The sequence below is a fragment of the Desmodus rotundus genome, chromosome 11, assembly GCF_022682495.2.
Source record: "Desmodus rotundus isolate HL8 chromosome 11, HLdesRot8A.1, whole genome shotgun sequence".
In the NCBI taxonomy this organism is placed as follows: domain Eukaryota; kingdom Metazoa; phylum Chordata; class Mammalia; order Chiroptera; family Phyllostomidae; genus Desmodus; species Desmodus rotundus.
This window is the reverse complement of record NC_071397.1, coordinates 19,763,534-19,786,082: the sequence shown is the minus strand read 5'-3', so window position 1 is coordinate 19,786,082 and position 22,549 is coordinate 19,763,534. Positions and strand designations below refer to the sequence as shown.

Sequence of the window (22,549 nt, the reverse complement as noted above, 5' to 3'; positions counted from 1 at the left end):
AAGAATGTGGGGGATGTACATTCAGTGCTGACTTTAAAAGCGGTACATGTCATTCACCTTCATTTTTGTTGACTGGAGCTTGTTCAAACATTACTGTTAGGGGAGAGACACAGTCCAGTCCTTTTCCACAAATAGACAGTATTTCCAACCAACAGACATGAAAAGTGAGCGAGACGGGTCTTTACCATTGCTAAAATCAGAGGCTGCATGAAATAGTGTGGTAAGTGAGAGTCAAGTCGTGAATCATCTTTTACCTTGGGTTGGTCCCTCTGAAGGTGACTGGCAAATGCTAAAGGATTTTAATCTTAAAATAACAAGATTAAGGGAGAACACTTATGAAGCTATAGCAACAGCCTGGGTGAGAAAAAAAGGACAATTTTAATGAAGCCAGTGACAGAAGAGATTCACTAATACAGTAACAAGTAATTATTGATTACTTGTTACCACTCTAAGAGTCATGCATTGTGATGAGTGCTGGGTATTTGCCAAATTAAAATCAGTGACAAATGTACCAAGGAGACACCCGTGGTAAGAGAGAAGTTAAAGAGTGGCATGTGCTGGGAGGATGCCTGAGGACAGGCATGAGGTGGGAAACACGAGATCAGTTTGAGACACTGAATTCTGTATGCTTGTACAAGACAAGGTTCAAGTGGACATGCCCAGCAGGCACTGTTTACCGGTAGCTGCAGCTCCTTTGAGAAGTCAGTACAGAGTTGAAAGTGTGCAGGAGGAGACCAAAGATCACGAAGAGAGGGCTCTCACATCACACGTATTCAGCACGTGTGTGTTATTTGACTTTTGTGTTATTTATTTATTTTCTTATTTGCTATTGGAAAGGGGAACTTACTACTCTTTGAATTACTGAACATATTCTAACTTTCATACGATTTCTCAGGTGTTCAGGTAGAGTTTGTATGTACCCATGCCTGAGAAGACGTAATAGTAGCATTCGATTCAAGGAGGAATCTAAAATAATGCTAAGTGAACATATATTCTGCTTTGACTGAAATGACAATAATTGGTCTATTCTTCAGATTGCTTTATACTTCTGCTGGCTACAACAGTGATACACAGGAAGACCTCAAGCTCTTTAACTGTACTCAGCATATTGTTATGGCTTAAAAAACATATTTTCCTTTTCTTTTTTGGTTAAACTCATCTGTTTCATAAAGAAGTACTCTTCATCCATGTATGCTCCAAGCTACTGGCTGTTGCCAATGCAGTGTCAGGATATGATCAGCAATAATGAGACCACATGGCTTAAGATTGCCTAGTTCCACTTATGTTTTCTCATTTTTGTAGTCTTAGGACTGCAGGTAATAAGAAATAGGGGTGAGCTTCTCCTTATTTGCACCACTTTCCCCTGCCACACCTGACCTCTGTTGCCTGCTTGAAATTATGGCCACTCTGTGAATGAGGCATGGTTTCAGGGCTGCCCTCAAATGGAGCCTAACACCCTGGATGGCTGTGCTTCCCTGTCAGCCCTCCGCCCTCCCAGGGAAACTGCGTGCATCACAGCCTGCTCAGAAGATGCAGAAATGAGGATGCTGTTTTCTTCTTGGTTAATTTTTGCTTACCGAATTGCCCAATTTCATGGAAATTGTGGAGGGTTGTATGTAAACATTGTAACAGGAACCATCTGGGTTCTTCCACTGAGTGTGTTAGAACAGGATGCTAATGAAACCAAATAACCGCTTTGGACTCTGAAAGAGCCAGTGAGCATTCTTCTGTGTCATAGAAACAAACTGAGTCTTGCATTCAAAACTGCCATTTCACCGGTGTGTGCGCTTGTTACAAAGTCAGGGTGAAACACTGTGAATTGGTCAACCTACATTTATCACCCCCGATGAAAGGCAAGACACAAACTCTTGAAGTGCCGGTCCTGTTGATCTGGGTTGATTCCCTCAGCTATCCATTCGGAGAATTTGATAGTGAGTTACCCAGACTCAGCTTGGCTCAGAGATACCAGGAGATTGTGTTTGTAGAGTCTGAAAAGATGTAGCCTACTTCTAACTTTAACTGCAGTGTGAATTTAGAAAGGCCGTTTCCGCTTTTCCTATTTGAAACTAAAGTCCTTCTAAATACGGTGCGCCTATACAACTTACAATAGTTCAGGGACACTGGTTCCACAGCCCAGACCCTCTTTCCATTTCAGATTGGGCACAAAGGTAGAACAGGGTGTAAAGTTGGGCAGGAGCGTGGCTGTTTCCAGTGGGATATCGAGGGTTAGGTCCTGCTGGGATGGGGTTCTGTCATTCTGGAAGCTGTGTTTAGGTGCTGGCTGTGCTGTGTGACGCAGGAAAGAAATAAAGAGGACGCTTTCATTTCTAGTATCCGCTTTCAGAGCACAAGCCAGCAAACGAAATCCACATTCCTCAAGTGCAACGTATAGAGGGCAGCATCTTACACGACTCTGCTTGCTAAACGTCTGTTAACACAAGATGTAATTTTTAATGAACTTTAACAATGGTTAGTTTATTATTACGTGTAGAATTACTCGACAGATTTGCTGTTTAAATCCTGAGTAAATCACCACTTCCAGTTATATCTTAGAAATTAATCTTTGAATTTTATAATTATAATAGATTATCACTAAGTTTTAAGAAAAAAAAAAACCTCATGTTGCCATAACATAAACTCGGATTATTGTATTATTGTATTGATTTCTTATCTTTTTACCTTTAGGTGGTAAGAATTTAATTTATAAATTGTAATGGCTTGACGTTTCAGATCAGTGAGTTTGAGGATCTAATGGTTATCTGTTGTTCTTGCCTTGTATTTTCCACTACAGGAATCATCCCAGTTACCTGGACTTCCTGAGTATGTAAAAGTAGTAGAAGTTGGACCTAGGGATGGGTTGCAGAATGAAAAGGTACATCAATACCAATTTTACACAGCTTATTTTAAATGCTAAATTAAATGTTAATATTTATTAAGATTTTAAAGACTTACATGGATTTCACATGCTACGCTATTATTTGTTCTCAATTGTTGGTTGAATTTATAAATCTTAACTAGGATTTGCTTTTAGTTAAGAAGTCATTTTCTGTTTATGCTTCAATAGATCCTCTACAAATTAGTTATAAAATGACTTTTAATGTTTTCATAGGTTATAGTTCCTACAGATATAAAAATTGAATTTATCAATCAACTTTCCCAAACTGGCTTGTCTGTGATAGAAGTGACCAGCTTCGTGTCTTCCAGATGGGTACCACAGGTATGTATATCCGTGATTCCTTATCTGGATCCTTAATTTAGCTTTGAGAAGGTTTACAAAACAGTGTGATATACATTGTGATATAATTACTAATTTGCTATGTTCTTACAAAATTTTAGCCCATGCACTGATGTAAGATTAAAGAAAAAAACCCTTTGATGAAATATATCAAATAAGTCCTTAAAAGTTATTGAGAACTCCATCTTAATCCTACCTGAGTATATGGACCCATAATGAGCAAGGATGTGGCTGGCTTATCCCTGACATCTTTTCACCTTCACTAAGTTGAAGGTTCCTCTGAGATTCTGCCTTTAGTAATTTTCTCTGCCTGTGCTCTCTTTGCCTATTCTTCCAATGTGAATAGTCACTTTTAAGAGGATGAAAAATTTGTGTTTCTAGTCCTCCCCTCTCTGATAAGCTTTAGCTAGATGTTCGGTGAGCACCTCAAATCAGTGGGTTCAAAATCAAACTCATTATTGTCTGTCCTACTTTTTGCTAATAGCTCAACCTTTCCATTTGGAATCTTGGACTTGAATGTTCAGTGGGTTGTCTGTTATATCTAGTCAGTTACTGACTCATAAAAATTCTAACTCCTCATAAAGCATATACCTATCTCTTCTTTTTAATCTCAGTGATACATTAGTAATCCACACCATTATTGACTAATTATTGTGATAGTCCCTTAAATGATATCCATAAGCACTGGTTCTCTTTGTCTTTTCCTTCTATATTTTCCCATTGATTCTAAGATAATCTCCCATAAGTATCACCTTCTCAAACTCTTGAGTTCCTTAGAGGTTCCCTTCTCACAATGCAAAGTCTGGGAACTTCAGCCTGGTATTCAAGACTTTCTATATTTAGTACTTTTTTCCTTTCCACTCTTAAGTCTCTTTTCCTACTTCATTTTGCTGAATCCCTGCCAAGCCCAATTGCTTTTTGTTTTTTATTTACATGTCCTGCCTATTTAGCTCCATAGCACTTTATCCGTACTTGCCGACGTACATCTCAGTTTCTGCATTGCTCTGAAGTTACACCATGATGAGGTGAAAAGGCTTAGACCATTAAAGCCTCTTAACTGCAAGGGACTGGAAGCAAAAGAAACCGCAGTGTGATTAATAGTATTAGTAATATGTCACTTTTCACAGTTTTCAAATGTGAGTTACTTTTATTCATCCTCAGTAGCCCATAATTTTTCTTTATCTCAATTGTCACTGTTCATAATATTTTTGTAAATATTTTCAACAACCCAGTTTCTGGATGATAAGCCATATGGAGCTAGTGACCATGTCTCTCGTTATGTGTCCCCAGTACTTGGTGCCTAGTGAGTAGGTGCTCAGGAAATTATTGTGAGATGAATAATAAATCTATCAGCATGAAAAAAAATATTACTTTCAATTCTTTGGTTTGGATGAGTGACTTTTACTTTTGGTCCTGTGTTCGGCCCTGTGTAATGAAGGTCACAATGCCTTCTGGCCTCAAATTAAGTAGATATATGGGATGGGACCATAAAATAATATGATTTACTCTGGGCTTGATCCTGAGGTAAATTTGGGACTGAACGTATTGAGATTTAATGAACTCTTCCTGGGCACAAGGTAGGATGGAATAAATGACATAATTCCCCACACAGCTCTTGAGGACAGCTGTGGTGAGGTCCGAGTGCCTCTGGTACTGTGTTCCTGCCTACACTCCACCTGGAGCTTCAGGAAGTGCCTTGACTTCTTTGATCCCTGGGTGTCGAGCAGTGAAGCCTGCAGTGTGGGAGGGTCAGGGCAGAAAGACACGTGGCTAGGTCCTTCTGTGTGACTGTCCAGAGTCCAGAGCACCTGAGTCCCGACCACTGTTCAGTAAGGAATGACTGGCTGACGGATGGACTGACCGACTTAGCCCGGCCTCCACAGAAGTTAACTGCCTTTTCTTCAATAAACAGCCTTTTTCTTAAAGATTAAAATATGTATTTAGTTTAAATAGTTGATTGGTCCCAATCTGAATAATTAAAGATACTAATCTTTCAAATACTAAAGAATATGGTCTATATTTCACTTTTAATACTCATCTGATTACATGCATTATAACCTCCCCCCCAAAAAAGCATTTTAAATAAATCACTTTTTCTAAAAGAACAGTGTGCCTGAATCAAAAACATGAGATTCATATTCTAAAATTATACCGGTCATTTACTATTGGGTTGGCCAAAAAGTCTGTTACATTTTTTCTGTATGATGGCTCCAGTAGCTCAGTTGTCTTTAACTTCACTCAAAACAATTTTGTTAGATTGTATTGTGACAGCTCTCTAAGAGTGTGCATTTAAAAAAAACCCCATCAAAATTGGTGAATCTTTTTGCAGTCATTTTAATATTAAAGATGGAAGAAAATATGCAATACTTTTGGTGTATTATACTCTATTATTTCAAGAAAGATAAAAATGCAACTGAAACAAAAAAAAGATTTGTACAGTGTATGGAGAAGGTGCTGTGACTGATAGCATGTTCGAAAGTGGTTTGTGAAGTTTCTCAGTACTATTGACATTTTGGTCAAATAATCCTTCGCTGTGGGGCTGTCTTATGCATTGGAAGACGTTTTAGCAGCACCCTGGCCTCTCCCCACTAGAAGGCAATAGTGGGAAATAGCCAACATGCTCAAAACATCCAAATCAATAAAATTATTGGTGAAAATCAAAAATGTGTCTTATTTTACAGAAAAAAAGTAACATGCTTTTTGACCAACCAAAAACATACCACATCAATTGTTTGTCAAGGGCAATTTTAAGAATATTCAACTTTTGTGATTTAGTTTTCATAGTTGTGTTTAAGTTTTAGAAGTCACTGAGCTCACCTGAGCAAAGCACTTTTTATTGTTGTGTTGCAGGTCATCTCATTGTGTAACTTTGCTGATTTCATTGGTTTTGTGTTAACAAAAAAGGCCTAAAGTCTGCAGAACTATTTCATGTTAATTTTTCTTTTGAAATGTTATATTATTCTCTTCTAATTCTGAAGAAACTTTCATGACATCAGACTCATCTAAACTAAAGTAATATCTGAGATTTGTGACAGAACAATAGACAACAGCTTATTGTAATTGTCCGAAGTAGCTTCGGCTTCCCAAGAGTGAGTGTGGCCACCAGTTGGTATTCTGTTAGTTCTCTGCATCTTCTAATTCTTTCTGTCAAACCTAGACCTAGGTCATGAGAATAGCCGTCTAGTTTATGTTTAGATTGCTGCTTGTTCACTTATTTCTTTTTTTAGTGTTTTATAGCTTTTTTACAGTTTCCCTCCTAGTGTTTTGTTTGGCAGTGGCTTTCTAACTAAATCAGCTACAGAAAAGTTCCGTGGTAGCAGGGTTGCATATAAAACAGGATCCCACACCTCTCATCTAAATGGCCAGAGATGATAAAATTCCCGCCATTAAAAAAAATGTTCTTTACCACTTATCTAGAAAAAGGTTTCCTTAGAGTGACTTACAAGCATTTACAATGAGTGCAGATAGCTCTCCACTTCAATGGAACAAATAACCATAACAGCAGTAAGAAAACATGGTTATAAAAATAGGTTTACTGCAACTTAGGAATGTGGCTCTTAGTAGTAAGCCATTTAAATCATTATAAATACAGTAATTTAGAAAGTGAACTAGAGTTTTACATGCATTCTTAATTTAGTTGTTTGGCTTTAAGCATTTTCATTCACATGAGTGCTTAAAGTAAACATCATTTATTTAAAAATGAGAATATATTAGATGTATACAACACTGTATGTTTATATTTGTCATAAGCAAAGTCTAAGTTATAAATATTTACTCCCTGTTTAATTAATTTTTAACTATTGGAATGGGCGTGTCACAAACCTTGACATGTCATCATGCGCTAGACATAGATTTTCTCTATAAAGTAAAAACAAATATATGTAAAAGACTAACAATTATTTACAAATCAGTCTAACACTCAAAAATATGGCCCAAGTACAATATAAGCAAGAACGAATGTGTAAACTTTTTCCTACTCTCCTTTTACTGTGTGTTGCAATTAATTCTTTATTGGTCATGAAAACACGTTTACTGGATTGAAGTTTAAGATTCAGATTTATGTTGATGAGATGCAGGAGGCTGTAGCTTCTGCTACTGAATTTCCTCCTGGCTTCTATTCCTGGCTCTGCGCCTTTTGAGAGGGAAGGGTGTGTGGAGAAAAGGCAAATAAGGGAGTTAGTGGAGATGTTGATTTTGTGTGGGAGAGAGGAAGAATAAGGAGAGAGAGAGAGGGAGAGAGAGGGAGAGAGAGGGAGAGAGAGAGAGAGAGGGAGGGAGAGAGAGAGAGGGAGAGAGAGAATATGAGAATGCACATACAGACACACAGAGCCCCAAAATACTTTTGCTTATGAGGCACAGTTAATTGGCAGGGTGGTTTTATCATCTGGGAAGTGTTCCAGTGCGAGTGTCATTCATTATACCCCAGATGAGTTGGCCTCTGCCATCTCCCCGAAGAGAATCCTGGTGAAATTTACCAAAACCACAGTTCCATTTTATAGAGTGATAGGATTCCTTTTATTCAGCTAGGTTGGGGAGAGGGAGAGTGGGCTGAAAGGGGAGCAAGACTTAACTTACACCCCCTTCGAAGGAGATTGATTCTGAAGGCTCAGCTCTTGTTATAGTACACTTTTCTACTACACACTAAGATTGATCCTCATTTAATCCCTGTCATATTCATTACTCTTATGCCTTCCACATGGTATTTCTATAATAGTGTTATCTGCTTAATTATGGCAGTTAGCATTAGGAACCAGCATTTCAAGTCCCCCACACTAGTCATCGGTGAAGTCTCCACTTCTTTTTCTTTCCTCCTGAATGGGTGGTTCGGGAGCAATCACTAGTGCTGCTTCCTTGTCAAAAAGATCATATTGAAGAAGTTTAAGGGTATATTCTTTTTAGCTGTAGTTTTTAAATACACTAGGTTTGTTTCATTTTTCAACTTACTTGAGCATGTTGAATTTCTTACATGTCACATAATAATTGCTTTGTTCACAGTTTTGTCTCAGAGAAGAAATAAAGACACCAAGTTCTTTAGCCAATGACCTTAGATGGCTATTGAAAGTTAAATGGGGGAGAACCAAGATGGTGGCGTAGGTAGACACACTGAGCCTGCTTGCACAACCAGAACTGACAGAAAATCGAATGGCAAGGGGGTCCAACACCAAGGAAATGCAAAATAAACATTCATCCAGACCGGTAGGAGGGGCGGAGACGGGCACCAGGGTGGAGAGGACTCACGTGGCCGGAGGGACTGAGACTGGCTGAGTGTGGGACGAACGGGGCAGGCAGTCCAAGCACTAGCAGACCCTGCAACCCTACATTTGTGCAGATAAACCTAGAGGGCCGGACTCAGAGTGGCAGAGAGCGGGGCAGGCAGAGCAGTGGGTAGCACCCGGCGTCCCCACATTGGCGCACAGATAAACCTGACAAACGGCGGGGAGCGAAGCAGACCATGTAACCCAGGGCTCCAGCTCCGGGAAATAAAGCCTCAAACCTCTGATTGAAAGCGCCCGTGGGGGTTGGGGCGGCAGCAGGAGAGACTCCCAGCCTCACGGGAGAGGTCGTTGGAGAGACCCACAAGGGCCTAGAGTGTGCACAAGCCCACCCACTGGGGAACCAGCACCAGTGGGGCCCAGTTTGATTGTGGGTATCGGAGTGAAAAACTGGAATCCCGAGGAGAGTGAGGCTGGCGCCATTGCTCCCTCTCAGCCCCTCCCCCACGTACAGCATCACAGCACAGCGACCAGCATTACCCCGCCCCGGTGAACACCTAAGGCTCCGCCCCTTAAAGTAACAGAAGCACCAAGACCAAAAATAAATAAATAAATAATGGCCCAAATGAAAGAACAGATCAAAGCTCCAGAAAAAATACAACTAAGCGACGAAGAGATAGCCAACCTATCGGATGCACAGTTCAAAGCACTGGTTATCAATATGCTCACAGAATTGGTTGAATCTGTTCGAAAAGTAGATGAAAAAATGAAGCCTATGCTAAGAGAAACAAAGGAAAATGTACAGGGAACCAATAGTGATGAGAAGGAAACTGGGACTCAAATCAATGGTGTGGACCAGAAGGAAGAAACAAACATCCAACCAGAAAAGAATGAAGAAACAAGAACTCGGAAAAATGAGGAGAGGCATAGGAACCTCCAGGACATCTCGAAACGTTCCAACATCCGAATTATAGGGGTGCCAGAAGGAGAAGAGGAAGAACAAAAAATTGAAAACTTATTTGAACAAATAATGAAGGAGAACTTCCCCAGTCTGGCAAAGGAAATAGACTTCCAGGAAGTCCAGGAAGCTCAGAGAGTCCCAAAGAAGCTGGACCCAAGGAGGAACACACCAAGGCACATCATAATTACATTACCCAAGATTAAACGCAAGGACCTACATCCAAGATTACTGTATCCAGCAAAGCTATCATTTAGAATGGAAGGGAAGATAAAGTGCTTCTCAGATAAGGTCAAGTTAAAGAGGTTCATCATCACCAAGCCCTTATTATATGAAATGTTAAAGGGAGTTACCTAAGAAAAAGAAGATCAAAAATAGGAACAGTAAAAATGACAGCAAACTCACAGTTATTAACAACCACACCTAAAACAAAAACAAGAGCAAACTAGGCAAACAACTAGAACAGGAACAGAACCATAGAGATGGAGATCACATGGAGGGGTGTCAATAAGGGAGTAGGAGAGGGAGAGGGGGGTAAAGGTACAGAGAATAAGTAGCATAGATGATAGGTGGAAAATAGACAGGGGGAGGGTAAGAATAGTGTAGGAAATGTAGAAGCCAAAGAACTTGTAAGTATGACCCATGGACATGAACTGTAGGGGGGAATGTGGGAGGGAGGGGGTGGGCAGGATGGAGTGGAGTTGGGGGGGAAATGGGACAACTGTAATAGCATAATCAATAAATATATTAAAAAAAAGAAAGTTAAATGGGGATAAAACAGGTCTATGAGAGCTATATTCATGTAGGAAAAATGTATTAGCTCCTCAGAAAATAGGAAATGAGCATACACCATTTTCCTCCTTATTCTGTTCCCAGCATTTAATGGAACGAACCACAGACCCTTTAGATTGTTTCTGTGAGCCTGTTTTTCTTTCACCGACTGTGTAGCTTGTGGAGAATGTCCCAGCTGTATGTGTGTGCAGTGCATGTGCACATGGGTGCTAGCTCAAAATTAATGCTAGTTCATGCGATCATCTGCATAACAAAGGGTTCCAAAGTTTAGTGGCTTAATAACATTGGTTTGTGCTTATGGTTTCTGTGGATCAAGAACGGAGGAATGGCTCCATTGGGTACCCTGGCTAGACGTTTCTCAGAGGTGGTGGTCGGAGCTGGAGAAGCAGAAGCTAGGAGGCCTGGGAACCCGAGGGCTGCCAGGCTTCTCTCTTATATTACCTCATGTGTTCTCAGAGTCTCTTCATGCGACTCTCTGTGTGGGCTGTGTGTGGACTTCCTCACAGCATTCCAGCTTTAGACCAAAAAAAAAAAAGAAAAAGAAAAAGTGACTCAGAACTGCAAACGTGAGTACTGCAAGAGGCAGGGAAAGGTGGTACACCTGTTATAACCAAGCCTTGTAAATTTTATAGCATTATTCTTTTACAATTTATTAGTTGAGCCAATTACAAAGGCACCCAGTTTCAAAGGGAGGGGACAAACACCACCTCTTGATTGGGAGTGGCATTTGAGAAGCACATGTGAGGGGAATATCATTGGAGCTATTTTTATAGTCTGTGAGACTTACGTTGTGTTTAAGTGGTCTAATTCCAAGAATAGACCTCCAGAAATGAAAAGTAGCAATTAGATTTTTTTGTTGCTATTTGTTAGCACAAAACATCCTGCATTATTTTAAGTTTCTATATTAAAATGTTCTTCTAAATTTGCAAATTTTTCTTTTACACATTCAATTAAAATCACAAAATAATCACATTTAATTAATCTAGTTATGTGTTTTTTTGTACTGATAAATAAAGAATAAATACAGTTAAGAGAAAAACAGGTTCTGCATTCTGCAAACCCCTAGTTCAAAAAGAAAGAAAAACAAATAAATAAAATACTTAATTAATTATATATATTAACACTGTCAGGGCTGCGTATTCTTATCTCACTCTTCCTCATTCCCTTTATAAAGTTGGTTTGCCTTAAATGGGATTCAGGTTGGTATTTGAGGGAGAGGTGTGTTGGCTAGACAACTTGAGAGAAGAGGGGGAGAAAGCTGCATCCTCAGCCCTCTTCGGGACTTTGTCTTCCCCACCTCTGGAAAAGGCAGAAATGGGGTAGAAGCAGGTGAAACAGCCATAGGCATTTGCTTTCATAACCATTTCTGCTCTGGAGTAAAGCAAGCCTTTCCCTGCATACCAACTTCTAAACATGCAGCCCAAATTAGAGAGGAAGTTGCAGGAGGAGAGAATCACCTCCCGTCAACAAGTGGGGATGGAAGAAAGAAGAAAAAGCCAGAAAGCAGAAGGGGACAGTCACAGCTTGCAGTCTCTGCTCCACACCCTAACCCCTGCCTTCCACTCTGAAAACGGTGAGCATCCACAGCCACCGGGTAGAATGTTATTTCTATATCCCCCTGAAGCCGTGCCTTCCAAGTCTAGACCAGCTCAGCAGAGTCCCAGCTTCTGGACTAACTAACACCTTTTCAGAGAGTCTGTTGTAACCTATTTAGCATGGCTGGCCTGTATACGTGATTCCGTTCAATGTGTTAAATTACTTAGGTAATGCCTCCTTACTTGGAAAGAATAAAGAACAGGAAGGCTTTTTTTGCATCAGAGTAAATGTCAATGTACTCCAGAAATGAAAAGTAGCAATTAGAGTTTTGTTGCTTTTTTTGTTAGCACAGACACCCTGTATTATTTTAAGTTGCCGTATTAAAATGTTCCCCTAAATTTGTAATCAAATTTTCCCCCTTTTAAGTGAAAGTTAAGTGAAATTATTAAGTGAAAATAATTGCATGCATTCTGAATAGTATACCAGGCACTGTTTATAATGTGGGGATGTATTTGATTTATATAGTATACTAGTGTTGGTATATAATATTGAATATCCCTTACTGTCGCTTTACAAATGGTGATCAAGTAAATTCCTGCATTCCTCTAGTCAGTGGGTGGGGGTTTGCTTAACCATTTGTTTTTAAGCAGCAATTAACCCGAATGCCTTATTTTTCAGTTGCTGCTTTGTTACTCTAATCAGAGCAACCAAATCGCGGAAAGCAGTGATTTTCAACCTTTTTCATCTCATGGCACACATAAACTAATCACTAAAATTCTGTGACACAGCAGGAAATGTATTTTTTGCTGATCTGACAAAACAAAAAGATATAATTTTGATTCATTCACACCAGATGGCTATTGGTTTGTTGGCTGTTGTCATTTTTTTATTTGACAATCTAAGGGAAAAGAGGTCAGTGTCCCTGCCTAAATAGTCAGGTAGTGCATGTCTTAAAAATTCTTGAGGCACACCGTTTGAAAATCACTAATCACTAGCCTAAAGTATAGTCACAAGTTTTTAAAACACCTTTGTCTGTCACAGAAAAGAACATGGGAATGTGATTTTTTTTATTAGAATATTGGGCAGTACTTTTTATCTCTTGGAGCTTGAGGTTATGCTTCACAAAAATATTGAGAAAAAATCTGAGTTCCTAACATTGTACATATCACCCAGCCTTCAACAGCTACTTACTCTGTAGCTAAGATGTTGTTTCATAATAGTCTGCAAAGCAAAACAAAGAAAAACTTATAATTAAGAGCAATAATATACCAGCAATTTTACTGGTTAGGTTTAAAAAAGTTTTCATGCTGAAGGTATAATTCTATAATTTTTAGCCCTTTTCTTCCATGAGGCCAAAATTCATGATTATATTCAGATTTCTTATGGACAGAATAATAAGCTTTTCTAAGCACTTATTTTGATCAACACTTTAATAAACAAATTGGGTTTTTTGGTTCTTAGGTTTATAAGTGGAACCATCACAAAATATTAAAGTAAAAATACTTTACCTCATTTTTATGCAACTGTATTATCGTTGATCAAATTTTCTCTGAGTTTTCCCATGAAAGAAATAAACTTTTAAAGCCATTTTGATCATGTTAAAATTTCCTTTTTGGGTCTGGTTAAAATTATCCTAAAATTTGGTCTTACAGAATTATTGGTACGCACGGACAGCTGGAAAGCTCTGTACCTAGTATAATTACATAAAAGCTGAATAGAGGTACATTTTGGCACAGAGTGACTTGAATCTAACTTTTTAGTGGTCTTTGCTGCTTCACTCTGATTAGTTTGTTGATAAACATTGTCAATCTTCTTTTAGTGTAAACTCGTTCCATTGATATGACTCCCGATAAGCCTCTTAAGTGCAGTTCCCTTTAGGAGAAGTGGAGGATGCCTATGGAGTAGACTTGAAGGAACTGAAGTGCTTCCAGTGCACTACAGGGATGACTCTCTCACGTGGAGAATCACAGGCATTAGTGACAACTAGGTTTAAAGTCTAAAGAGAGAAGATATTAAAGGTCAACTGGTTTGCTCACCAGTTGTAAGTACGTGTTCAAGGAGCATCTGTTCTCAAAAGCTTATGATCCTCGTACACGGAGCACTGAAAATGAAAATATCATACCAAATATTTTTAAATAGATATGATTTTAAATATTTTATGTTTATAAAGAATTATGTGTTCTGATTAATTTTTAAAAATAAACATAAGTAAATTTTTTCTAATTTTAGACACACACACATCACTCTAAAATTGCCTGGCTCAATTGTTGGAAAGTTCTCTAGGAGTAATGTGTAGTAAACACAGAGAATTACGTAAATCTGAGAGCCAAATTCACATTATATTTCAAAAATCACATTAAATAATAGTTAAGATTTATATTTTGAAAGTTAGACCTGAATGAGACATAATATGTTAACATTTCTCTTATACTATATTTGATAAAATAAAAAGACTATGACTTTATATATCTTCACTTAGAGTATACCTGTAAGTAGAAAGCACAGTTTAAAAAGCATTTTATTTTGTTATACTTCAAAAATTTTATCCACATTCATTTTGCTTGCATATTCAATTTATAGAGTTAAAGCATACTTGGAATGATAGTTTTCAGAATAATAGAATAACTTATAACATCTATGAATTTTAGGTATTTCTTGTTAATACATAAAAATGTCATTTTATAAATGTCTTGGACAAGTTCAAATTTGTAATCGCAAAAGCTTATAGGTTATAGTTTTAATTGTTCTGCCCACATTCATATTCATCTTTTAAGATACATAATTAAGAACTCTGAAATATCAACCTGCTTGAAGCAAATCTATGCCGATAACTTTAGAATATAACACTACTTACTCCCGACCTCCTTGTGTTACCCTGATGGGAGACCCGCTAATAAATTGTAATATTATTCTTAGTCAAGGCTGATGCATTTTATTGAACTTAGCTAATAGTATATAGTAAGAAATGCATTTCTAAGTGACCCCAAAATAGTTATTTTCCTTAAGTCCTCCATGTTACATGTTTCCTGTGCTTTTAGTGATATTATTACATCTGCTGTTTAAATATAACAACATTCCTATTTTCTGGTGGAGCAATAGAAAATCCGAAACCTGACTCTTACTCATCATAGGATTTGGCAAAGTTTTTTCATCTCTCTATGCCTTGGATCATTCCATTTATTTATTCACACATCCCTTGCTTTTACTGTTACTGTGTCTCTGTTTAAAAAAAAATGCATTGAGTTCTTTTTTGACTCCAAAATTGAATACCATAGAGTTGCTAATAATAATCATAATACCATATATCTACATAATCAGGCAATTGTAAGGTTAAAAGAGATAATGGAAAGTAAGTCACTAAACAATTAAAACTCATACAAAATGCTGTTTAAATGAAGTGGCTATAATGTAAATGAGTTCTAATACAAATTAACCTAGTGACCAGAATACATGAAGCAGTTTGTGATTGTTCACTCTGGACAAACTTTCAAAGATCTGCCTTCATATCTCTTCTCGGCCTTTCCGTGAAGATCAGGTATCAAGTTCTGCCTTCTTTACTATTTACCAAAACAGCCATCTCCAAATCCATGTAATGGCCAAATCACATATCCTTGTGTTTTGATTATACAAGCTGTTGTAGCCATGGCATCGCTTGTCATGGTACCAAGACCTTCTTGCGTGTCCCTTTCTCAGCACCCATGTTTTATCGGCAGTAAGAAGATGGTCTTCCTCAAACAACCCAAGCTAGCACTCCATTCCCATCAGCGCAGCTCTTCACTGTGAGCTGGGGTGGCTAGAAGCAGGACGTGTAAACCTTGAAGGGAAACTCCATTTACAGTCAGTCTACAATGAGTACAATTAGATGTAGTGTTTTAGTAATCACTTCTGCCTCCATGCCTGGGAAGTAACAATGTCAGCAGTGTTATTATCAAACACAAAGGCATGATATATGAGAGACAACACAGTTGAATGGAAAGAAAATTATACTGGGAGCTCTGAGACTTCTTGCCCCTACTTCCGAGTGATGTTGGGAACATGATCGCTTTGACATGGGAAGACCAGGAGGGTGGCCACAAAAGGCACTGACCTGAACAAAGAATAACTAATGCATATGTGCTCTGTTTATCTTAGGGAACTGGGAAATGTTACTGAATAAATGACTTCGGTTTCTCTGTCTAGAACAGTGGTCTCCTAGTTTGTAACTCATGGATCCATCGGGTAGATGGGGTTAATTTTATAATTTAAAAGTGCACATTTGTGGACATGAATATATTATAATTAAAATGTCTGCATTCACAGTAAAAGAGTTGGCATCATAGCTACTTGCCTTGGTTGCTCTTGAGAAGCATCGGTAGAGGGCAGTGCAGAAGTCCTTAGCACACAAAGGTAAGGTTGGATGAGGAAGTACCACAGGAAATTATACACCCGACTAAATTAGTTTTCAGGCTTCTGGACTTAAGAAGTTTTCTGAGTGTGGTGTCAGACCATTTTAGCAGTGGCAGCCAAGACAGGGTATTGGGTAGGAAAAAAAACTCAATGTTCAACTTTCCAGAGATTTCCTGTGTTTATTATTGTAAGACTGTGATTTATTAAAACTGTCTTACTTCCTCAAGCAGACCAAGGTTTCCTCTGTGCTACCGAGGCTAAGATATATGGGATTCGTGCAGAGTCTGTGAATGAGACAGGGTTATAGTACCCAGGCTACAGTGGTGTTCCTAGCTGGGTAGAGCATTTTCACTCTGGGTTGTCAGGAAGAGCTCTAGTCTCATTTTTTCTCATTACTGCATTTATGAATGTATTACCTCTAAAAGGAATTACTGCTCAAATTGAGTTTTGAGTTATAGGGTCCGAAACCACATTATTTACATTTTCAAGTAATCGATGGCATGTGTTAAAGACATTGCATGTTTTATATCCATCTTCCCTGCTGTACTCCTGCATACGGAAGGTAATACCATCAGTTATGTCTCATCTGGCCAGTGGAGGTTGTAGGCACGTTCTGTCCTTTCTCTCTTATTTTGAAAATATATGAATGTTTTATCCTGGGTGGTGGTGGTGGTGGTGGTGGGCAAACAAAAACAAAGGATCATTTAAAATACTTTTTAAAATTATTCAGCAAACAATATTTGTGAGCAGGGGAAACTGAGGGCTAAATAAGTCATAAGTTTAAATCTATTTCTTGGAAAAAATTAAAATGGTTTATTAAGCATGAATTTATAAAAATAAGTATACAGTTGATTCTTGAATAACATTAGGGATGTCAAACATCCAGGCAATTGAAAATTCACTTACAACTTTTTGACGATCCCCAAACTTGACATCTTATAACCTACTGTTTAGCCTGAAACATTATAGATAATGTAGAGAGTTCACTAATATGTTTTGGTATGTTTTATATATATATATATATATATATATATATATATATATATATATATAATGCACTATATTCTTATGATAAAGTAAGCTGGAGAAAAATGTTATTAAGAAAATCATAAGAGAAACTATGTGTACAGTATTTACAAAAAATAATCTTTGTATAAGTAGATGTGCACAGTTCAAACCCTTGTTCACAGGGCAACTATACACAGAAACGTTATGGATGTAGCAGGAATAAGACATGCCAAACTGGCCTGGCTTCTTTCTTGACAGTATTTTTGGAGTGATATGAAAAGTGAATAGTGTAGACAGCATGAATCTGCATTTCTGAAAGATCCTTAATTATCTTGTTGATGTTGCTAAGAGCAAGGTAGGGCATTTCACCAAGGCTGGTACTTCTCAAACTTTTATTTATTTTTTATCCATAGATCTTTTTCACCGTGGATAAAACTTTATTTAGAACCTTTATATATGATTTGTATTATACTATAAAATGTTTGTATGGATCCCTCCCAGGGCCCTGGGAGGGACCCTAGCAATATGCTCACATGGGCATGTTTTAGTCAAATTTACAAAAGTTAGGTATCTTTTGTTGTTTTTCATAAAGAGGCTCCAGCCCAAATTACAACTAGTTCAGACCCATAAAGCCTGGATTCACTTCTGAATAAAAATAAAATGAAGCTTCCTTATGGAAGTAGGGGTGGGGCCTCCAATGCTCTGGTTGACTCCCTAAGCCAACCTTGGACCTGAGGCAGCCTTATAACTGACTCCGCTTTGTTTCCCAGTCTGGTTGATGTCCAGCATTTCTTGAGTTTTGCTGACTACATAGCCCTGTGTCCTATAGCACAGGGCAGAATCTGCCCAAATGGGTTCAAGAAATCTGTATTTTTTTAAAAAGTATTTCAAGTAGTTCTGATGAATGCAGGTTGGGAGATACTGGGTGAGATGAAACCCCCCACCCCCCGCAAAGAAAGAAACTGTTCATCCTGTGAGTGTTATCTCTAGGAGCTCTTCTCTTGAATTTGTGATGTGTACACTCTTAGCAGTGACTCAGAGGAAGATATGGAGGCTAGCTAGACAATGCAGAGGACATGCTTTTCAAGGAGTTGTTAGAGAGTGTGCTTCATAGTCAGGTACACTTGGGTCCCATCCCAGCTCTCCCAGTCACTAGCTGGGTAATCTTCCTCTCCCTTAATATTCTGCCTCGTTCTTATACAGGAGCTGCCCCTTTCATTGCATTGTTGAAAAGGGCTAAAACAATAATGCACACAAGGAACTCAACACATCCGGACTTAACATGTAAACAGGCATAAAGTAAATGTTTTTTCATCATCACTATCATTACTAACAATAAAATCTTAGAAGAATTAGTGGAGGAAAAGAATCATAATTCAAGGTAGATGGAGTGCAAAATAAATTTGAACAAGAATAAAGGGCAAGGAGGAGAAATTTCAGTTCAGTTCAACAACGATTTATTAAATTTCCCTTTTATGCAAATCTTCTAGGAGCTAATATTTTGTCAGGGAGAGAGACACAAAGATCAATGTAAGTTATGCAATGCTTGATAAGAACAATGAAGTAATTTTACTGCCTGTTCCATGATTTGGAAATGCTGTTAAGTTTAATGTGTTGCCTCTGTCAAGGTACCTCGTCATAAAACTTTTGAACTTAGGCAGTGATTTTCAACGCTTTTCATCTCATGGCGCACATAAACTATTCACTAAAATTCTGCGGCACACCAAAAAAATATTTTTTGCCGATCTGGCAAAATAAGGGAATAATTTTGATTCATTCACACTGGATAGCTATTGCATTAGCTGTTGTCATTTTTTAATTTGACAGTCTAAGGGAAAAGGGGTCAGTGCCTCTGACTACATAGTCAAGGAGTGAATGTTTAAAAAATTCTCACGGCACACTGATGTCCCATGGTGCACAGGTGAAAATCGCTGAACTAAGGAACATGCAATTTTCCAAGGAACAAGCATTAGGTATGGCTCAGTCTTCTTCCTTTTCAAGGCTTGTGTGTTTAGGGTGCAAGGTATAGTCTGGCTCCTGAGGTCCTTCAGTTGTGAGAGGAGTTGGCCGGCACTAATGCCTCCTCACTGCAGGCGAAGCAACTGCTGTGCTGGGCCTCTCTCTGGCTGAGATCCAGCAATCGCTAGGGGACTGTGGCCAACCTCCTGTAGGGACTTTCCAGTACTGCAGGTATTAATTTAATTTTTAGGACTCTCGTTAAGAAAAAGAATGTATAATGTCAAATACAAACTTAGGTAGGAAAATTAATTTTAATGAGAAACAACTCATGAAATGATAAAATGTAAAAAATTACTTTTCAGTTACAGTTGATAGGCAGGTTTATATTAGTTTCAGGTGTACAACAGTGTATTTATATAACGTATTCAGTGATCACTGCAGAAGTCTAGTATCCGTCTGACACCACACATACTTATTGTAGTATTGTTGACTATATTCCCTGTGCTGTAGTTTACATCCCCATGACTGTTTTTATAACTGGCAATTTGTACATCTTAATCCCTTCTCCTTTTCCACCCACTGCCCCCTACACCCCTCATTTCTGGGAACTATCAAAATGTTCTGTGTATCTCTGTGTTTGCTTTGGTTTTGTTTCTTATTATTAGTTTTTAGATCCCACATATAAGTAAAATCATATTTCTCTGTTTGACTTATTTCACTTAGCATGATACCCCCTAGGTCTAAACATGTTGTCACAAATAGCGAGATTTTATTCTTTTTTTATGGTGGGACAATATTTCATTGTATATATACACCACATCTTTATCCATTCATCGGAACTACCCAGCAATTCCACTTCTGGATATTTATCTAAAAAAATCTAAAACACTAATTTTAAAACCTATATGCACCCCTCTCTTCATTACAGCATTATTTACGGTAGCTACAATATAGAAATTGTAATTATTTTTAAAATTAAAAATATCACAGATATATTAATATTAAGGAAAAGGACACTAATAATTCAATTACATGTCTGAGGTTACTTCAAGTACTATCCCTTATTGTGGTAAGAAAACAACATGAGATCTCCCCTCAACAAACTGCCAGTGTGGGGCTCTGCCAGCCGCAGGCGGAGTGTTGTGCACCAGGTCTAGAACTTAGTCACCCGCGTGACTGCAGCTGTACCCGTTGAACAACAATTCATCTTCCCCTCTCCCCCCATTTTCTCTCAGCTACCATCCTCCTTCTGCTTTCGTGGTCTGACTGTTTCAGATGCCGCATAGAAGTGGAATCATGCTGTGTTTGTTGTTTGTGACTGGTTTATTTCACGTAGCAGAATGTCTTCAAGGCCCATCTGCGTTGTTGTACATGGCAGTAGTTCCTTCTTTTTTAAGGCTGGGTAATATTTTATTGTATGCATATGCCACTTCTTTGTCCCATCATCCATCATGGACATTTAGGTTGTTTTCACATTTTGGACATGTGGGTAATGCTGCAGTGAACATGGGAATGCAAGTCTCTCTTTGAGATTCCGATCTCAGTTTTTGTGGATATATATATACCCAGAAGAGGAATTTCTGGGACATGTGGTTCTATTTGTAATTTTTCGAGGAGCCCCCATGCTGTTTTCTGTGATGGTTGTACCATTTTACATTCCTCTCAACAGTGTATAAGAGTTCAGTTTTCTCTCTGTCTTTGCCATTGCTTGCCTTTGTGTTTTTATAAATGCCATCCTAACAGCTGTGAGGTGATATCTCAATGTGGTTTTCATTTGCATTTCCATATGATTAATGATGTTGAACATCCTTTCATAACGCTGTTGGCCACTTGAATGTATTTTTTGAAGAAAGACTATTCTAGTTCTTTGCCCATTTTTAACTGGGTTATTGTTATTATTATTATTTTGCTGTTGAGTTGTATGTATTCCTTATATATTTTGGATATTAACCCCTTATCAGATATATAATTTGCAGATATTTTCTCCCAGTACGTAGGTTGCCTTTTCACTCTGTTAGTTGTTTCCTTTGCTGTGCAGAGGCTTTTTAGTTAGGTGCGGTCCCACTTGTCTGTTTTTTCTTTTGTTGCCTGCCCTTTGGTATCACCTCCAAGAAAGCATTGCCAGCTTCGGTGCTATGAAGCTTTTTCCTTATGTAGTCTTCTCGCACTTGTACTGTTTCAGGTCTTATGGTTCAGTCTTTAATCATTTTGAGTTGATTTTTATGTATGGTATAATGTCAGGATCTAATTTTATTCTTTGCATGGGATATAATCTTGTACTTTGCATTGGATAACCTTATACACAGATACATTGTTTTAGAAGAATTACTGTAGTTCTGTGTCCTTTATGGTAAAAAATTTATACATGGATTTGTTAGATTCTAATTAATATATTTATCATAGTTTCATCACAGTATCTTTTATGAATATCAAAGTTTAGTTGTCATGACCTAGAAATTTAGTTTCTATCATCTATTTTCTAGTTTTACTAATGAAACATCTATTAAATCATTGTTTCACTATATTAATTTACTCATTATGATTGAATGTTTTGTTACAAATGCATGGAAATGAATTACGTACAGGACAGTGTGCCCTACATTTCTTAAAGATTAAATTCTGTTTGGTGCCCTGATGCTGTTTTACGCTGTACTGCCACGCTTTCCCCAAATCCATGTATCGGTTACAGAGCACTCTTTATCCCTGTCTATTACCATGTCAACATAAATGTCTCTAATAAATATTCACACACACCATATTTACGCATGAGTATTAACATTACAAATGACGTTCTCTGGTGAGAGACTGTTGTTTTAGATTTCATCGCAACATCCTACAACTAGTAGCAACTTGGCTTCTCCTTCTGCTTAAAATTAGGGATACATGCTCCACATTTTTATTGTAATCTGTGTGTGCATGTTTGTGTCTGAGACAGAGACAGAGAGACAGAGATGGAAATAGACAGGTTTACACTCTAGCCCAAAGGCTAAATAAATGAAAATGCAATCAAGAATTGTGTTGAAATATGCAGAAAATATTAAATAGTTTAAAAAGAAGGTTATAAAATACTGAGGATCACATTTTTTTGAGTACAGTCATATCCCTTGTACTAGTAGCCGCTGTGTCCTACCGGTTTCCTTCCAGGGTTCTGCTCCCTGTGCCGTTCCATACAACAGATGGGTTCTCACAATTGCATCAGAATCCCCTCTCTTCTCTGTAGACTGCCCGTTGCTCTTCTTCCAGGTTCCTCTTCCTAAATTACTGTATTTGTTCCAGTCTTCTGATAATTTATCACCAGCTCCCCATGGCTTTCTAGTGCTTTCACAATAAATCCTGGAATTTTCAAATAATGTGAACCTAATCAAAGACATCCCAATGTGTGGCTCTTCTCTAGCCAAATAATGCGTTCTTATCTCTGCATCTGCCCCTCCCTCTTTTCCAACCCTATTGATTTTTTTTTTT

The 22,549-nt window shown here is 38.1% G+C and overlaps 1 protein-coding gene across 3 annotated transcripts in view; it reads left to right on the top strand.

The window, feature by feature from the left end:
* The window catches only part of HMGCLL1 (3-hydroxy-3-methylglutaryl-CoA lyase like 1), a 173,897-nt gene that overhangs the window by 40,090 nt on the left and 111,258 nt on the right, over window positions 1–22,549 (top strand). For all 3 annotated transcript variants that reach the window (XM_024557755.4, XM_045193089.3, XM_053913683.2), the window contains exons 2-3: window positions 2,792–2,872; window positions 3,110–3,217. In XM_024557755.4, coding sequence (XP_024413523.1) covers window positions 2,792–2,872; window positions 3,110–3,217 — 189 coding nt within the window. The remainder of the gene's footprint in view (window positions 1–2,791; window positions 2,873–3,109; window positions 3,218–22,549) is intronic.